General features: G+C 52.1%; 1 protein-coding gene across 9 annotated transcripts in view; it reads right to left on the reverse strand.

Moving 5' to 3' along the window:
* The window catches only part of CACNA1B (calcium voltage-gated channel subunit alpha1 B), a 205,670-nt gene that overhangs the window by 110,318 nt on the left and 76,063 nt on the right, over positions 1-19,289 (reverse strand). For all 9 annotated transcript variants that reach the window (XM_043917715.1, XM_043917716.1, XM_043917713.1 and 6 more), the window contains 2 exons: positions 11,016-11,225; positions 6,946-7,058 (listed from right to left, as the gene is read on the reverse strand). In XM_043917715.1, coding sequence (XP_043773650.1) covers positions 6,946-7,058; positions 11,016-11,225 — 323 coding nt within the window. The remainder of the gene's footprint in view (positions 1-6,945; positions 7,059-11,015; positions 11,226-19,289) is intronic.

The raw sequence follows: 19,289 nt of genomic DNA on the forward strand, positions 1-19,289 counted from the left end.
TGGTCCGTCCAGCCGAGAGGAGGGGGAACTGAGGGAAGTGCTATTCAGTAAAGAGAGGCCACAAGTGGCTAGTTTGGAAAATGCTCAGCCTCTCCAGAACAAATGAGGCCATGTTTAGAGATGGCATGCCACTTAAGTCAGTGCTAATGAGGTGGATGAATCGAGATCCTATTATACGGAATGAAGTAAGTCAGAAAGAGAAAGAAAAATATCATACATTAACACACGCATATGCAGAATCTAGAAAGACGGTACTGATGAACCTATCTGCAGGGCAGCAATGGAGATGGAGACACAGAGAACAGACTTAAGGACACTGTGTCATCTGCATATCTGAAGTGATTGATCTTTCTCCCAGTAATCTTCACTCCAGCTTGTGATTCATCCAGCCCAGCATTTTGCACAACATACTCTACATATATGGAGAAGGAAATGGCAACCCACTCCAGTATTCTTGCCTGGGAAATCCCATGGACAGAGAAGCCTGGTGGGCTACAGTCCATGGGGTTGCAAGAGTCGGACAAGACTTAGTGACTAAACCACCACCCACCACCCCTCTGCATATAAGTTAAATAAGCAGAGTAACAATATACAGCCTTGATGTATTCCTTTCCCAATTTTGAAACAGTCTATTTTTCCATGTCTGATTCTAACTGTTGCTTCTTGATCTGCATACAGATTTCTCAGGAGGCAGGTAAAGTGGTCTGATATTCACATCTCTTTAAGAATTTGCCACAGTTTGTTATGATCCACACAGTCAAAGGCTTTACCATAGTCAATGACCAACCTAGACAGAATATTATACAGCAGAACCATTACTTTGCCAACAAAGGTCTATCTAGTCAAAGCTATGGTTTTTCCAGTAGTCATGTATGGATGTGAGAGTTGGACCATAAAGAAAGCTGAGCACCGAAGAATTGTGCTTTTGAATTGTGGTGTTGGAGAAGACTCTTGAGAGTCCCTTGGACTGCAAGGAGATCCAACCAGTCCATCCTAAAGGAAATCAGTCCTGAATATTCATTGGAAGGACTGATGCTGAAGCTGAAACTCCAATACTTTGGTCACCTGATGTGAAGAATTGACTCACTGGAAAAGACCCTGATGCTGGGAAAGACTGAAGGCAGGAAGAGAAGGGGATGACAGAGGATGAGATGGTTGGATGGCATCACCGACTCTATGGACCTGAGTTTGAGTAAGCGCCAGGAACTGGTGAAGGACAGGGAAGCCTGGTGTGCTACAGTTCACAGGTTGCAAAGAGCCGGACATGACTGAGCAACTGAACTGAACTGAACTGATAGTCAATGAAGCAGATATTTTTCTGATCCAGTGGATGTTGCCAATTTGGTCTCTGGTTCCTCTGCCTGTTCTAAATTCAGCTTGTACATTTAGAAGTTCTTGGTTCACATACTGTTGAAGCCTAGCTTGAAGGATTTTGAGCATTATCTTGCTAGCATGTAAAATGAGCACAAAAGACAGAAAGTGAAGAGGAACTAAAGAACCTCTTGATGAAAGTGAAAGAGGAGAGTGAAAAAAACTGGCTTAAAACTCAGAATTCAAAAAGCAAAGATCATGGCATCCAGTCCCATCACTTCATGGCAAATAGATGCGGAAAAAAACGCAAACAGTGACAGACTTTTTTTCTTGGGCTCCAAAATCACTGCAGATGGTGTAAGTCAAAGTCCCTCAGTCATGCCCGACTCTTTGCAACCTCACAGACTATACATTCAATGGAATTCTCCAGGCCAGAATATGGAGTGGGCAACCTTTCCCTTCTTCAGGGGATCTTCCAAACCCAGGGCTCAAACCCAGGTTTCCCGCACTACAGGCAGATTCTTTACCAGCTGAGTCACAAGGGAAGTCCAAGAAAGCTGGAGTGAGTAGCCTATCCCTTCTCCAGCAGATCTTCCCAACCCAGGAATTGAATCAGGGTCTCCTGCATTGCAGATGGATTCTTTACTAACTGAGCTATCAGGGAAGTCCTGCAGATGGTGCCATTAAATTAAAAGACGCTTCCTCCCTGGTAGAAAAGCTATGACAAACCTAGACAGCATATTAAAAAGCAGAGGCATCACTTGCCAACAAACCCAGAGCTATGGTTTTTCCAGTAGTCATGTATGGATGTGAGAGCTGAACCATAAAGAAGGCTGAGCTCTGAATAATTGATGCTTTTCAACTGTGGTGCTGGAGAATACTCTTGAGAGCCCCTTGGACAGCAAGGAGATCAAACCAGTCAATCCTAAAGGAAATCAACCCTGAATATTCATTGGAAGGACTGATGCTGAAGCTAAAGCTTCAATACTTTGGCCACCTGATGTGAAGAGCTGAATCACTGGAAAAGATCCTGATTCTGGGGAAGATCAAGGGCAGAAGCAGGAAACAAGAGGATGAGATGGTTGGATGGTATCATCGACTCAATGGACATGAGTCTGAGGAAACTCTAGGAGATAGTGAAGGACAGGGAGGCCTGGCGTGCTGTAGTCCATGGGGTCAGAAAGAGCCGGACACGACTGAGTGACTGAGCAACAACATGGACGTGGGGCAGGGTGGCGGGGAGGAGAGGGTGTCATGAGCAGAGAGAGCAGCATGGAAACACACACGCTACCGCATGTGAAATAGACAGCCAGTGGGGATTCGCCGTACAACTCAACGGATTCACGCTGGGCTCTGTGACAGCCGGAGGGGCAGCACGGGGTGGGGGCGGGAGTATAGTTACGGCTGACTCGTGTTGACGTGTGGGAGAGACAAGCACAATGTTGTAAAGCAATTATCCTTCAGTTAAAAATAAACAAACTTTTTAAAAAGAGAGGGATGACATGGTCTAAAAATGAAGCCAAGGGCACAACAGTGTCAGGTACGCAAGATCCCAAAAGATGAAAGGTGGGTCTCAGAGCACAATCCACAGCTCTCTAGCCTTTCAAAGGGATGTAAGGTGAGCCTCCAAATGGGCCCCACAAAGTCCTTTCCTTTCCAGGACGTGAAAGGGTGTTGACCTTGACCATCTCTGCAGCAGCTCAGGCCGAGGAGGCTGATCTCTAAGAGCGCTGTGGGCACGGCTTCCGTCCAACAGAGGGAAACACAGGAAGACACACCACATCACGCTCTAAAGGATTATACGTGCAAAGACATCACCAGCTTGGGTCAAAATGCAGAAAACAGAACGAGGCTTTTGGATTCCCCAAATTCCACTAAATATGAAGTAGGTCAAGAAAACCTCAGCTAGAATGTTTACCACTTTTAAGGAAAGAACATCAGGAGACTCCCAGATCTAGAACTAGGAAAGGGAACCAGGGGGCTCCCAGATCTAGAACTAGGAAAGGGGACCAGGGGGCTCCCAGATCTAGAACTAGAAAGGGGACTAGGGGGAGCCCAGATCTAGAACTAGGAAAGGGGACCAGGGAGAGCCCAGATCTAGAACTGTAAAGGGGACTAGGGGGAGCCCAGATCTAGAACTAGGAAAGGGGACCATAGGGCTCCCAGATCTAGAACTAGAAAGGGGACCAGGGGGAGCCCAGATCTAGAACTAGGAAAGGGGACCAGGGAGAGCCCAGATCTAGAACTGTAAAGGGGACCAGGGGGAGCCCAGATCTAGAACTAGGAAAGGGGACCATAGGGCTCCCAGATCTAGAACTAGAAAGGGGACCAGGGGGAGCCCAGATCTAGAACTAGGAAAGGGGACCAGGAGGAGCCCAGATCTAGAACTGTAAAGGGGACTAGGGGGAGCCCAGATCTAGAATTAGGAAAGGGGACCAGGGGGCTCCCAGATCTAGAACTGGAAAGGGGACCAGGGAGAGCCCAGATCTAGAACTAGGAAAGGGGACTAGGGGGAGCCCAGATCTAGAACTAGGAAAGGGCACCAGGGGGAGCCCAGATCTAGAACTGGAAAGGGGACCAGGGGGAGCCCAGATCTAGAACTAGGAAAGGGGACCAAGGGGCACACAGATCTAGAACTAGGAAAGGGGACCAGGGGGAGCCCAGATCTAGAACTAGGAAAGGGGACCAAGGGGCACACAGATCTAGAACTAGGAAAGGGGACCAGGGGGATCCCAGTTACTGGGGATCCCAGTAACAGGAGGAAAAGGGGCAAGGCACAACTTCTGAAAGAATGACATAGCTCATAGACACAACATAAACCAATTAGAATCAAACGGGACCAAGAAGGCAGACAAGACTAAGCCTTGATCTTCAATCAGCAAGTGAAATGACACACCCAGAGGTGCCATGACAGTTCCAAGGCACTTGTAAAAGACCAAGGAGTGGGCAGTGGCCCAAATCCTGGAAATCTCCACCCCTTCCCAAAAATAATTGGAATAATCCTCCCACCCATCAGCATATGAAATTACCCAGCCTATAAAAACTAACCGCACCACATTTCGTGGGCACACTCACACTCTGCGATGGCCCACAGTGTCTGCAGAGGGTGCTTCTCTCTGAATCTGAACAAATCCACTTCTTACCTATCACTTTGTCTCTCAATGAATTCTTTTTGTGATGATACATCAAAAGTGTGATGACAATGAGCTTCATTAGGTCCTGAAACCAGATACCATGGATTTTGGTTGGGTTTGAGTCCCAGGCACTTGGGTTCAAGTCCCAATCTGAGGTAAATGGTTTCAATCCCAGACCTAGAACTCAGAAAGGAGAGCAGGGGGATCTCAGACCTAGAACTAGAAAAGGGGACCAGAGGAATCCAAGACCTAGAACTAAGAAAGCAGACCAGGGGATCCCAGACCTAGAACTAGAAAAGGGGACTGGAGGATCCCAGACCAAGAACTAGGAAAGGGGACTCAGGGGGTGCCCAGATCTAGAACTAAGAAAGGAGACTCAGAGGGCTCCCAGACCAGTAGGCAGGAAAGGGGCCCCAGGGGGCACCTGGACCTAGAACTAGGAAAGGGGACTCAGGAAGCTCCTAGGACTAGAACTAGGAAAGGGGACCCAGGGGGTTCCTAGACTTGAGAACTAATCAGGGATTTTCCCAGTGTTTGCTGGACTCCAATCAGCCCTTCCATATGTCCAGTGTCCCCATTTTGAACAGGAAGGTGTAGAACAGCTACCCCTGCCCACCCTCCACTGTAATGCTGCATGTGGGGCTGGATAGCTTGTCTCTCTCGTTTCATGGCTCTAAGATCTAGAGAAACTGCGAAGCCTCAACCAGACCTGGGTCCAATTTGGATGATGAGATTCTGCCTTTGAGCTGATGCTGCAGTAGGGTGAGTTGGGGAGTGCAGGTGAGTGTATCTTACAGGGGAAGAAGCTGGATCAGCAGACCGTGGCAGGCAGCCCCGAGGACAGCCCCCACAGACCCCTGGATCCTGGTAACATTCTACCCCAGGAAAGGTGGGCTGGCCCATTGACTCCCTCCTGACAGATACAATAGCACAGCTGGTGGCTCTTTCCCCTGCGACTGCTGTCTGCAGCCTCTGTCTGGTACTCATGTTGTGAGTTCCGGCATGAGTGGTGAAGACACTCAAGCAGCCCACGGAGAAGCCGCAGCACTGGGGGGCACGGCCAGTCACCCACCACAAGCCGGTGTTTTCAACAGTCTCTAATGGGCCTGAACATAACCCTCCAGTCTTAGTCAAGCCTCAGGCTGGCTGCACCCCTGGCTTCAGCTGGACTGTGACCTCATGAGGGACCCCAGGCCACAGGTACCCTGTCAAGCCACACCTGGACACCTGACCCTTAGGAACTGTGAGATAATAGATACTTGTTTTAAGCTGATAAGTTCTGGAGTAATTGTTAGCTTATATGCAAATTACTCCCTGTCCTGGGACCTAGCTGGTTCCCAGACGACCATCTCTGAAGGCTCCTCCCTGACTGAGTCCCCTCTGCCTATACACGCCAAGCTTTCTCTTTTCTTTTGTAACCAAGAAGGCAAAGGAGCAGAAGCGTTGGCTTGCTCCCAACCGCCCGCCAAAGTCACAGGTGCCGCGTGTCCCAGAGAGCACTGAGGCAGGCACTGCCTGCCCCGCCGAAGCACAGGCAGCATGGCAGTGTATGACCCCCTCCCTGGGCTCCAGTGTGGACCGTCCTGCATACGAGCTGGGCAGCCCTGGGCCCATCACACAATGTCCCCAGTCATTCACATGTGAAGTGAGTCGTCATGAGGCCCTGACAAAGTCACAGACCACGTCTGTTGGCTGCACTGCATCGCGGAGAGGAAATGGTAAACTCCATTTCAGGTTGAAGCTTCCCTTTGACCAAGGTCCAGCCTCCCTGCCTGGCTACTGAGAAGCCTGCAGACGTGCGAGGCCTCCTTGGGCTGAGGCACGGCCGCTTCCCACTCGGGCCCGCCACCAGGTCAGAACTCGGCTGCGTGCAGGCGTCAACAGCGCCCATCCTCGGGCTCTGGGATTAGCACAGGGCAGCACCCTGCACAGCCGCAGGGCCTGGGGAAGGGGCTTCCGCACCGCCCAGGGCCTGTGCTCATCCACGGCGAGCCTCGGAAGCACCTGCCTTCCAGGCCTCCCTCACTGCAGAGGCTACTGAAGGGACCTGGGCCCACTGCTCCCCTCCGGCCTCCCAGGAAAATCTGGTACATGTGTCCAGGCCTGCCCAGGCCAGACCTACAGGATGGGGTCAGGAACATAGCCTCCTTGAGCCTCCATGGGATAGCAGCAGCACATTTAAAAGATCATCTACCAAGCGCGGAGGAGGCCACAGAGGCTTGAGCTGATCTTGAAACTATAGACAGGTCAGGAGGGAAACGAGGCTGCCCCGTGGCCAACACCCGCACCGGTAAGAACCTGACCAGGATGGGCCTCCCCTGTCTGCAGGCTGCCTTTCCGACCCAGGGGGATCAGTCCCCCAACCCATGGACTCTGTTCCAGACCCCAGCTCACACTGGACATGGCATCATGGGAGGGGGCTGCGTGTGCTCTCAGGCCAGGACACGGTGGGCCCACCTGGACCCACAGTAGGCATTCCCTGATGAGGCGGCTTACTCACCCCAAAATCGAAGCAGTTGAAGGAGGACCGGAAGTAGCTCCTGGGCCCCAGGCCATACATCTTCAGGGACATCTCTGTGAGGAAGAGACCCAGGAAAACAAACTCTGCAAAGTCTAGGAGAAGCCGGAGAAGAGGGGGATTAGCTCGCGGCCTCCTCCCGCCTGGCTCAGTCCAGACCGGAGGACACCAGACCTCTGGGCCGATCCAGGGGGCAGCTTCCAGGACTGCTCTGCGGCTCTGAGCTCCAGCCTCAGCCCAGGACAAAGCAGCGAGCAGAGAGGACGTGACGCAGAAAGGTGCTCCTTCCAGCTTGCAAGGCGAGTGCCCAGTGCCCTGGGACACGGAGGCAGGCTCCCAGGACCAGGTTCGGGAGTGAGTTCTGGGTCAAGGGCCCAAGTCTCCCAGAGGACTTAGGTGGTCAGGCAGGAGGCAACCAACCCTCCAGAGATGCTGGACGGCCTTGAACCCTTCCTGCTCCCTTCAGTCTCATTCCCTGATCCACACACTGACTGCATCTGGAGTCCCTCTGCAAGGACCCTGGGACAGAACGCCAGTTTCCCTGCAAGGACCTCCCTGACCCTCTTGGACTCACAGCACCGTGTTTGGTTTTAACTCTGTTCACAGGCTCACCCCACTAAAGGCAAGCATCCTTACCACCTAACACCCCCAGACTCCCACAGTACAAGTCTCCCAGGAGGCACCCACACTTGCTAGGGGCCCTGGGGAGTCACACAGAGACCCCTGTGAGTGTGGGGCCTTCACCTTCCTGCAGGCTGGGCCCGGCAGGTGGCGGTGGTGAGCAGGGCCTGCTTCAGCCCAGGGATCATGCCACTGGCAGTGCTGACCCTGCTGCAGGACTGGAGGGAGGCCACACTGGACCTGAGGGTCTTCCTGGGAATTCAAGGCACAGAGACACTACCCTAACCCAGCCTGAGCAGAAGGCAGGGTCAGAACAAGAAGAACAGTCCAGAAGGTGTACGAGACCACAGACTGCAGGAGACACAGCCAAGCTTAGCCCCTGACTGGCTGGCCAAACCAGGAATTCCAGGCATCAGAACAAGGTCGCTGCTTTTGATCCTCCGCCCAAAGCTGGAATCCATGCATCATTTCAGACAGTGAGCCAAAGGCACTGTGGCCTCTGACCCCAGAGCATGGGGCCAGGGAAGTAGTGGAGCATGAAGGGCAGAGCCCCCACAGAGGGCCAGGGACACAGGGGTCCAGTCACCAGGCAGTCACTCACTCAGTGGCCCCAGGGCCTCTGGCATCCAGACTGGTTGGGAGACTGGCCCTCAAGCAGCTTCTGCTCAAACAGATGGTGGAAGAGAGGGTCATACACTTCCTGCCCTCCGTGTGCACCCTGAAACTGTTCTCCTCCATGTGCCGCACAGGCACACAGGCCTCCCCAGGCAGCTCTGCAGCAGCTGAGACACCAGTCCCACTGCCCACTGGGCAGTGTGCCGCACAGACGTGTGATGGTTCACACAGCTCGAGAAGGTCTTGGGTAGGCAACCCAGTACAATCAGCACATTCCTGGCCCCTGAAGCCAGTCCAGACGCCAGCCGGGTGCCCGAGCCGTGCCCAGGCGAGTAAGGTGATGGCACGGCAGCCCTCCTGGAGAAGCCACGTGAAGGCTGTGCCCTGAGTCCAACTTGGAACATGAGCCCCTCGGCCCCTGCACTCCAGGGCCCCACGAAGGGGGCTCAGGTCTTGGGAGGAGAGACCACAGAGATGGGGCCCCCAGCCGCCCCACCCAGACCTTGGAGCTGAAGCTACCCAGTGGCCCGTCTTGCTCCCAGGAGATCAAAGTGGGAGCCCTTTATTAGAACCAGCCCAGGAAGTGCTGAAAGGGAAGCTTTCCAAGAAAGGGGACACCTGGAACACAGCCTCCACAACATACCCACTCCTTCCCTCTCCCAAGGAAGAGACCCTCAACTTCATATGCTCAGCCTTCCCTCAGAGGCCAAGAAAGGGCATCCACATGTTCCTTTCTAAAGTATTCATTCAGCTTGCAGGCCCTTGTGCTGCCCTGAGCTGGCCCCAGAGACAGCTGACCCCTCCCTCCAGGAGATCACGGGCTAGGGGAGCAGAGCAACTACATTACACAGTGTCTGCGTCATAACAGGAAGACAGCAACTGTGGGAACAAAGGGACAGAGGAGAGGGTGGTCAGGTCCATTCTGCCAGACCCAGGGGTTCACGGCATGGCAACATCCACTCCCAGGCCCCCTTCACCATCTGAGCATCAGTCTCAGGGTCCTTAGTGCCTTGGGGGTGGTGCATTTGACGGGCAGACAGCGAGGTGCATGGCCAGCCTCAGGCTAGGGCCCATGGTGAGCTCTGATTAAGTTGGTCCTGAAGCGAGCCCCCACTTCTGCCTCTGCCTCCTGCAAGGCCTGCCCTCCCGAGCTGGGTCAGCCCGCCTCAGCTCCAGCCCAGCCGTCAAGGGCAGAGCCCTGGGCACTGAGCAGATGCCTCCAGACCCAGCAGAGGCCGACCCTCCCTCTGGCCATTTTCCCTGGGGGATGCTGAGGCACGCAGGAGTTTCCAGGAAACCACAGAGAAGATAAGGCAGTGAGGGGGCAGATTCGCAGCCAGGGACGCCTGCGGCCTGGCCAGCACCTAGGCACTTCCAGCCTCGTGCTCCTGACATCAGACACACGACCAGGCTGTGCAGGCCCCCTCCAGCCCACTCATAGGGCAAATCTCCAGGAAAAAGGAGCAACCACAAGACAGAATGGGTACCATCGGCTTCTTGTAGGAAGAAAAGGCCTAGCTGGGAAGCCCCAGGGAGCAGCCACACCACTGGCCGAGCGAGGAGGAAGCCCTGTCTCCCCAGCCCCCAGGGGTGGGAACCGCAGCCTGAGGACTCAAGGAGACACTGAATTCAGTCCCTAGCCAGGCCCCACACCAAACCACGGGCCCAGGACACATGAGTCAGGGGCAGGGCGCCCAGCTCAGTGCACACGCTTTGGTTCCTTAGCCCGCCCTCCCCTCCCGGGAGCCAGCTGGGGCCCCTCCTGCTTCTCCTCTCTCTGCCCTTTCCCATCATGCCAACAATGGATTGCAACTGAAGTCTGGGAAACAGCCTGGAGCCAGCCCCCAACACAGCCCTCCCCACCCACATTTTCAAGTGACCCAGGGAGCCGTCCATCCAGAGCCCAAAAGAACCCAGCAGAAGCAGCCCAGGCTCCTGGTCAGAGCTGCCTAGGCTCCGTGTGGCTGGCTCGTTGGGGGCCAGAACTGGGAGCCAGGAAGCTTCTCTGGAGAAAGGCTTTCTTGGGCATCTAGGTGGCTGCACGCACGCAGGGAAAGGGAGACGGAAAGGAAGAGAGGGAGGCACGTATAGAAGCCCAGAGCAGGCTCTTTCCAGATCAGCCACTAACACGAGCAAGCTGAAGGCAGCTGACCCCAGGGACGAGGCGGAGGGGCCCCTGACCGCAGGACAGAAGTCATTCATGCAGCGTCTCTGGAGCTCTCTTGAGGCAAAACAAACAAGCAAGACCTTTTGTTGCATATGCCCTGCAGGGCCCTTGGGTGTGAAGGAACCTGGTCCCTGGAAAGGGGCCTCAGCTCTTCGCCTCCTTGGAACTGTAACCAGGGCCAGACAGGTCACAACCCAGAGCCCCTGCCGTGTCCTGAGGCTCATGGACATATTTGCAAGTAATCCCTGGTCAGAGACACATCCAGATTCAACCAACCAAGAAGAAAAACAGAAACAACTAGAAGAGCCCTGGGAGACCCCTGGGAGCCAAGACTCTTTCTCCTCAGGGATCCAGGGCAGACGGATCCCTCAGTCCCTGGGTCTAAAGCCCTTAGGGCAGGAGACACCATCCCGGATCCCCAGGCCCCTCACTCGTTTCCCACTACGCCGACAGACGGGGTCTAAGCAGACCAGCGCGGCCTCCTGGAACCTGGGCCCGGGCCTGGGCACAGTCAGGCCTCCAGCAGAGACCCCCCCGGGGCACTCTGGTCGGCACAGGGGTCCTACGCAGGGCACCCCAACGCCACAGGCCGCGGACTGGCAGCGGTTCACAGGAGGCGGGGCCCGGGAGGGCGGGGCCGGCTACGTACACAGCGCCGTGGTGAGCCGCTGCGGCTGGTGGTAGTGCACCATGGCCACGCACAGTGTGTTCAGGGCCACCACGCACAGCACCACCCAGTAGAAGCTCTGGGCCTTCACCAGGCGCCGGATGAAGAACCGGAACATCTTCTCCTTCCTGCGGAAGTATGACGAGCTCTCCGTCTTCCCACTCTTGAGGCTGGCTCGGGCGAAGGGGGACCCTGCAGGAACAGGGGGCTCGCTGAGGGTGTGGGGGACCAGTGGGCCCCAGGACACACTCTCCCTCCGCCAGTGTGAGGCCTGCAGACGCGCCCTCCAGGATATGTGTCCCCCACCCCACAAGGACACTTGCCCTGGCCTGGCTCAAGGCACCAGTTTCCATCACAGGCGCCATGTGCGTCAGATCCACCACCAACATTGTGCTAAAGGCCCCTGCGCCCCCTGGAGTGGGTCCTGGCCACACCCCTGCTTCACAAATGAGGGAACCAAGAGCCTGGGTGGTCTCCATAGCTGCTGGGCTCTGGCTGGGAGGCCTGCACTGAAACAGGCCTCTGGTCTCCAGCGCCCCAGCCACCTTACAGGAGGGTAGTCCCCATGCTCCCAGGCCACTCTGATTCCTGGGAGGGAGTCCTGCTACTTCTGGCCCTTCCTCCCTCCGTAGCTCTGGGGCCAAGAGCCACTGATCACCTGATTTTCTAGGAGTTGTTCTGGAACACAGCCAAGCTCCTTCATTTGTGTCTGGCCTGGCTGCAGACTGTGGCCCACAAAGCTCAGAAAGTCTGCCCAGGAAGCTGCTCCTCTGCCCCGACTCACCCGCCAGACCCAACTGCCCTTTCCCACTCCCATGCCCATGGCCCCTGCACTGCCCCCCTAGGGGAGTGCCTTCCCCCCGGCTCCTTCTCAGCTCCAAGGTCACCCTTCTCTAGGCTCCAGTAACAGGCTTCAGTGCCCCAACAATCACACCCTTGTACCAACTGCACTGCGTGGACTTATCAGTCTGTTCTGTGCCCGAGCCCCAGATCAGACTGAGCTCTGGGGGGCAGGGCTTCCCTCTGTACCCCCAACCCCTTGTGCCATGTGACAATTGCACAAGCAGACTTCATGGGTGCCTGGAGGCTCTGAGTGCCTCGGAGTGCTCAAATGCAGATGGCTCTGAACATCTGGGCTGGCTGCAGTCCCTGGGGAAGAAGCATGTGAGCGTGTTACACGATGGCGGGCATATTTGCACAGGGGTGTGTGCGTGTGCAGACTCAAGAGCATTTTCAGGCTGGTTTCTTCTTGAATTCACTAAATGAAGATGGGCCGAGGCCTCTGGAGCAGCTACATCACACAGAGAGACTCTGCACCAGACGCAAGATGGGTCCTGAGGAGTACCTGTCAGTCAGCCCTTGGGGGCAGGGCAGGGCCCTAATGGGGAATTCCCAGCACTCTAGATGCCACACCCACACCCCATCCACACCTGTGGAAGACACTCTTCCATCACAGCCTCTGGCTGAGCCAGGACACAGCTCCCAGTCCATGACCTGACACCAACCAATGCCGATCCTCGTGACTGGCTCATTCAACAAAACCTCTTGGCCAGCCTTGCCAAGGGCTGCAAAATGCCAAGGCCACAGCCAGACACACCCACTCCCTCCTCCAAGACAACCATGGGGCAAAGAGGGAAGACAGGGACCCAATACAGACAAGGAGAGGCCTGCACACAGGCAGAGCCCACACAGACCCGCTGGGGAACCCACACACTCAGAACCCCCAGACACTGCCATTTAGAAACAGGGTCACACACACACACAGCACACCCCAACGCTGACCACACCCCCAAAGACACACTCAGACTCACACGGGCGCACACCTGCGATCACACACAGGCCCACTCTGGGAAGTCAGGTCAAGAGAACATGTGACTCAAGAAAGGCACTTTGTGCACACACGTGGCCAGTGAGACAAGCAACACATTCTCCGGGGAGACTCCCTGCTGGACACGCCCCATGAGGCCAGCTGGCCCCGCCCAAGAAGGCCTCAGGCCTGCTATCCTCTCACACACCCGGGACCGTGCTGGATCCCTGAGGACAGGTGGCATTTCCCACGAGCAGCGCCTGTGTGCTCACAGCAGCTCTTTGGTGAAAGGAAGGGTTTGCAGTAGAAGTGAAAATGTGTCACAGTCAGAATCCCTGCTTTGGGTGGAAACGTGCGACGTCAGGACTTCTAGGCTTTGTACGTTTTCTAGGTTCCACTTAATCAGCACATATTCTTCATGATAAAAAGGCTTATTTCACAAAAAATACCCATCTTCAAGCTAGGGGGCAGTCGAGAATGAATGAACTATGAGTGACAACAGAATTAAGCCCCAGTTAGAATGACACGGGTGCCTGTGCACACGTGGGTCTTTGCACTGTGCCCAGGCAGGGTCTCATTAGTCAACATAATGTCCACATCAGCCTCACTTAGCACCTCCCTTCGACGACTGCCCTGAGTGGGGCACAGAAACACAGGGTAACCATGACCTGCCTCTGCCCCCACCAGCCTACCAGGGCACAGGTCACAGATCACAGGTGACACGCAGTAAGTGTAAGATCCCTTCCTGCTTAGCAGTTGCATTCCTTGGTATGGGAGGCAGAAGTGATGTGGACTGGACACCAGGCATGTGGACATGAACCCTGTCCACCCAATAGGCACATGACTGGTACATCCTCGCAGCTGAAGAGTCCTCACTGGAAACAGATATGGTGTCTCATGGGGTTCTGGGGGTTAAGGAAAATCATGCAGGCTGGCCCATCAAGCCTCAACCAGCAGCCAGCATGGAGCTGGGGGGACCCAGGAGGTGCCAGGCCCTATATCCAGACCCAATGGAAGCAGACCACCTGCAGAGCCTGAGGCCCTGAGTGCAAGGAGACCCTTGGGCTCTGCTGGGGACTTGGAACAAAGTCTACAGGGTCCCAGATATGGCACAGAGCCAAAACAACCAAAATAAAACCAAGAGAGAAAGTAAAACTCCTCCCAGTTGTTCAGCAGATGAAAAGAAAGAAGTTCACTCTTAAAAACCCAAACTAGGAGACTGAAGATGCAGCAAAGCAACGTCTTAGATAAACATATACAGGAAATATAAGGAGGAAGAAATCAAAGGAAAAGGTTGAGAGACACAAAGGAGCAAAGGAAGGGGTAACACAAAGTAACAGGAATTCCAGGAGCAAAAAGAAAAAGGAAAGGAGGTTAAATAACTGAACAAATGGAACAAAACATTCCTCGAGTAGGAAGACCTGAGCTGCAGGCTGAGAGGCCCCCTGGGCTTCAGACCCCAGGAAGAGGGCATTCCAGGTGGGGCCGTATCTGCAACCAGGACACTAGGAACAGGACAGTGACCCCTGCAGAGCAAGAGAGAACAACCACAGCAGCAAAGGCTCTCTTGTCATGAGAACGACAAAGGATGCCTGAGCGCGTGCAAAAGCCAGTCGCTCACACGTCGTCCAAGCGGAGACTAAGGGCCGCGGAGCCCAGAGGGAGCAAACCCCTTGTGGGACACAGTGACTGCAGAGGAGAGAACACCCACGAGACCGCTCAACGGAAAGGCCAAGGCAGGCCTATGCCTGCCCAGGGTGACCACACGGACTAATGACACGGAGAACTGAATCCCCAAGACACTCCCACCAGGACTGGGGAACAAGGAGGGAAATACTGCAAATGCTTACTGGGTTGAGGGTGGGGCAGAGAAATGGGAAATACAGCAATTCAGTTATGGAAATACTACATCTTGGTGGTAAAGAGGGTAGAAAAACACAAAAATAGTAAAGAAGATGTTTCTAACTCTGAGAGCAGGGGTGGAAGGTCATCATTTGTGGAACAGAAGCAGGAAGAATCGGAAATAAGCAGAGGGGAGAGCATGATGAACAGCAACCTGGTCAAAGAACAAGGCAGGAAAGATAGAGACCACAGTATCAAACATCGACACCAAATATCAAAGGAGGAGGAGGAAGAAGTCACAGATGCCAACCCTCACACTAAGCAGAGACAGGCTGGACTCCCCCATTAGGAACAGAGACCAAAAGACTGGGTTAAAAAAAAAAAAAAAGCAAAACCCAGCTAAATGTTGTTTGTAAGAAGAACATATAAAATACTTAACATGATAAAGAGTTGAAAATGAAAGGAAAAGCAAAGATACCAAGCAATGCGAACTAAAACCCAAAAATAATGGTAGTAATGAAAAGTAAGACATTTGCTGTCAGACAAGGAATTGTCCAGTGGAGGAAGTAAACGGATAAAGAAGGTATTGTGTGATGATGAAACACATGATTCACAAAGAAGATGTAACAGCCATAAAAATATATAGCGGCCAAATATATAAACAAAAGCCATGAGAAATACATAAGGAAGCATCAAGACAATGCAAATCAAAACCACAAGATTTATCACCTCACACTTGTCAGGATGACTACTTCCAAAAAGACAAAAGACAATGTTGGTGACAACATGGAAAAATTGGACCTTTGTGCTCTGTTGATGGGAACGTAAATGGAGAACAGTACTGTGGCTCCTCAAAAGTGAAAAATAAAACTACCTGGTGATCCAGCAATCCGGCTGCTGGGGAGACTATATCTATCTCTCTATCTTGGGCTTCCCAGGTGGAAGTAGTGGTAAAGAATCCACCTGCCAACGCAGGGGACATACGACATGCGGATTCAATCCCTAGGTCAGGAAGATCCCCTGGAGGAGGGGAGACAACCCACTCCAGTTCTCTTGCCTGGAAAACCCCATGGACAGAGGAGGCTTGCGGGCTATAGTCCACAGGGTCACAAAGAGTTGGACACGACTGAGTGGGCACAGCATGTATCTGTATGTATATCTGCATCTATACAAAGAGAGGTCTCCAAAATAACTGAAATCAGAATCTTGAAGAGATCTGAGCTCTCCCATGTTAACGGCAGCACACTTCACAAAAGATAAGACCTAGAAACAACCCAACTATCCGCTGAGAGCTGATGGATGGAGAAAAGGCAGCCTGCACACAGCACAGAGTACTACTCAGCCTTAACAAAGAAGGAAATGGATGGAGAGAATTCGGCCTGCACACAGCACAGAGTACTACTCAGCCTGAACAAAGAAGGAAATGGATGGAGAGAATGCGGCCTGCACACAGCACAGAGTACTACTCAGCCTGAACAAAGAAGGAAGTTCGGCAATGTGTACCCACACGGATGGGCCTTGTGGATGTCATGCCAAGTGAAATGAGCTACATTCAGAAAGACAAATACTTCATGAATGATTGCACACAGATGAGGGATCTAAAATAGTGAAATTCATTAAGCCAGAGACAGGACAGTGGAGACCAGGGGCTGCTGGGTGGGGCTGGAGAGCGGACGGGGACAGGCTCCGGTGAAGCAGGGTGGACACGCTCTGCAGGCCTGCTGCCCAGTGCAGCGCCTGCAGCCAACGGGCATGCAGCACTCACTTTAAATGTGCGAGGATGGATCTCGTGACGCATTCCGATCACACACACACACAACTTTAAGGAAAAAATACAAAAGAAACTTATTATATAATAAATAATGAATAATAAAAATAATAAAAAATGAAGTGGGAGTGTTCCAAACACCTCTTTCAGAACTGAACAGATTTAGTAGATAAAACACAAAGACCTAAAGAACTAGAAAACACAGTCAACAAACTTGACTTTGAGACACACATATATCCTGATAACTCTCAAAAGCAGAGCATACACAGAGCATGCTTCTGTCAATGAAGCTTTCTAAAGTCAATCATGAACTTGGAATTTGAAAACTTCTAAATGTAGAGATTTACTGGCCACATTTCCCAATCATTATCTGATAAAATTAGACATAATAAAAAGATGGTCAAAATATTGTTGCTTATAACTCAAGCACATTCCCAGATAACCTTTGCCTCAAGAGGAAAGTAAAAAAATTGTTATCTGGAAACCAGTACAGAGGGGACATCATAGCAAGGCTCTGTGCAGAGGAAAATATGCAGCCTTAACTGCTTTTGCTGTTGAAGAAGAAAGAAAAAAGAACAAGTTACACATTTTAAGAAATTAGAAAAATAATAATAAAATAAATCAAAATAAAGTAGAAAGATAAACCTAATAATGACTAAAAATAACAATAATAAAAATGAAAACAAAAAATATAAGGAATCTACAATCTGTTTGTTTTAAATGATCATTAATACACACTAAGCTTACATGATCCTAATTAAGTAATTAAAAATCAAAGATAAATATACTGACTACCAGAAAAAAGCAAAACCAAACTCGACAGAATCTAGTCGGTCTCAGAGCTCTAAATACCTTCTGCAGCCTGAATGCCAGCCCCTAACACATAAAGTGCCCACCTGATACCCCCACTGCATTTCCAACGTGCATCTCAAACTCAGCACAAACTCTGAACCAAATTCTAGTCATTGTCCCCCAAAATGCATGGGTTTCCGGTCCCATCCTCTTGGGCAGGGCTCCTCTGTGGACACTCCCTGCAGAGCTGTCCTTGATGTCTCTCTCTGTCTCATCTCCACGTCCGACTGGTCAGAAATCCTATAGGCTTGTCCTCAAAATAGATCTAGAATCCAACTACTTAGTAACCCCGCCCCCAGTGCTGGGGTCCTCACGGCAGCCCCTGACTTGGTCCTGCCCTGCCCTCTCTGCATGGCGGGCAGTCTTCAGCGTCCCCTGCAGCCAGATGCCACCCTCCTCTGCAAACTGCCATGGCTGGCAGAGTCTGCACTGGGCTCCAGCCCCCCTGGCGCTCTCGTTTCCTCTCCCACTGCCCCAGCCCTCCACTCTGCTCCAGCCACACTGCCTCCTGAACTCTCCTGCCTCAGGGTCCTCTCACCTCTCTCGGGGATGCTCTATGCTCTGGTAAGTTCACCTGCTCATTTCTTCAGCTTTTTACTCCAAGGCGACCTTCCCCAGGCCTGTTGTAGCCACTCTGTTTAAAATCCCTACACCCTCAGACCCTTCAAGCCCCTTCTTTCTCTACTTTTTTCCTTTTCACACCTAGCACTGGAATGGAAACTCCAAAGATGAAGGCTTCTGCACCTTGCTCAATGCTATAGCCCAATGCCTCGGGCAACTCCCAACACACCTGGGCACTTAGTATCTGTTGAGTGAATGGACCAGCAAAGAACTGAATGAAGGAGAGATGAGAAGAATACAAGAGAACTCTACATGCAGTTCTATAGAAACAAGCTTGAAAGGTGACAAAATGGAATATTTCCTAACAAAATATAACACTGGTCCATACTCTTTTCCCTGGTGGCTCAGACGGTAAAGAATCTGCCTGCAATGTGGAAGACAGAGGTTCAGTCCCTGAGTTGGGAAGATCCCCTTGAGAAGGGAATGGTTACCCACTCTAGTATTCTTGCCTGAAGAATTCCATGGACAGAGGAGTCCATGGGGTCACAAAGAGTCAGACACAACTGAGTGACTAACACATTCTTTTCATTTCTTAATTAGATGGGTTCACATTTTTATTTTACCTTTAAAGAACAGATAATTTAGGTGTTATTTAAACTATTCCAAGCTACAGGAAAAGATTTTTTTACCTCCCTAATTCATTTTACAAAATCACAATAAAAACTTTTTAAAAAAAACTTTAGGTAAAATAAGAATAGAGGGACCATTTAAATATTAACACTCACGATAAATTTGAAAAAAATTAAAATTCAGATCCACAATATATATTGGTCTCCTGTTAACAAACACAAACAACCCAACAGAAAAGCGTACAGAGTACATGAAAAGTCACCAACACCCAAATTCAAATGGGAAACAAACATTTAAAAAGAGCTTCAAAATCACTAGTAGTGAGTGAAATGAGAATTAAAATTGCCACAAAATACCACTGCATAGTCATCAAATTCCCCTCAAACTGGGAAAAGCCAACAGTAGCTGCAACCTCCAGGCAGGACGAGAACAGAGTCGTCCCTGCGCCAGGGTGAATGTGTGGCCACAGACCCTCTGGATGGCAGCGTGGCGGCAGCCCTGGAAGGTGCCAGCGCACCCTCACTGCAGCAGCCCTGCTGCTGGGACCCAGCCCACGGGGGCAACAGCTCTGCCGAGGAAGGACAGATGTTTAAGCAGCTGATTACAGGACAGTGGGCACCACACCACGGACGCTATGAACACCATACAGAAGCAAATTCTAATTAGACCAGTTGATCAGGGTGGGGGGTGTTCCAAGAGGCACTGATGAGAAAATTTTGTATGAAACTATTTCTGTAGTATGAAAAGACCCCAAAAGTCTACAGTATGTATGTGTGCATCTGTGTGTGGAGGGGTG

Source organism: Cervus elaphus, chromosome 11 (genome assembly GCF_910594005.1).
Source record: "Cervus elaphus chromosome 11, mCerEla1.1, whole genome shotgun sequence".
Classification (NCBI taxonomy): Eukaryota; Metazoa; Chordata; class Mammalia; order Artiodactyla; family Cervidae; genus Cervus; species Cervus elaphus.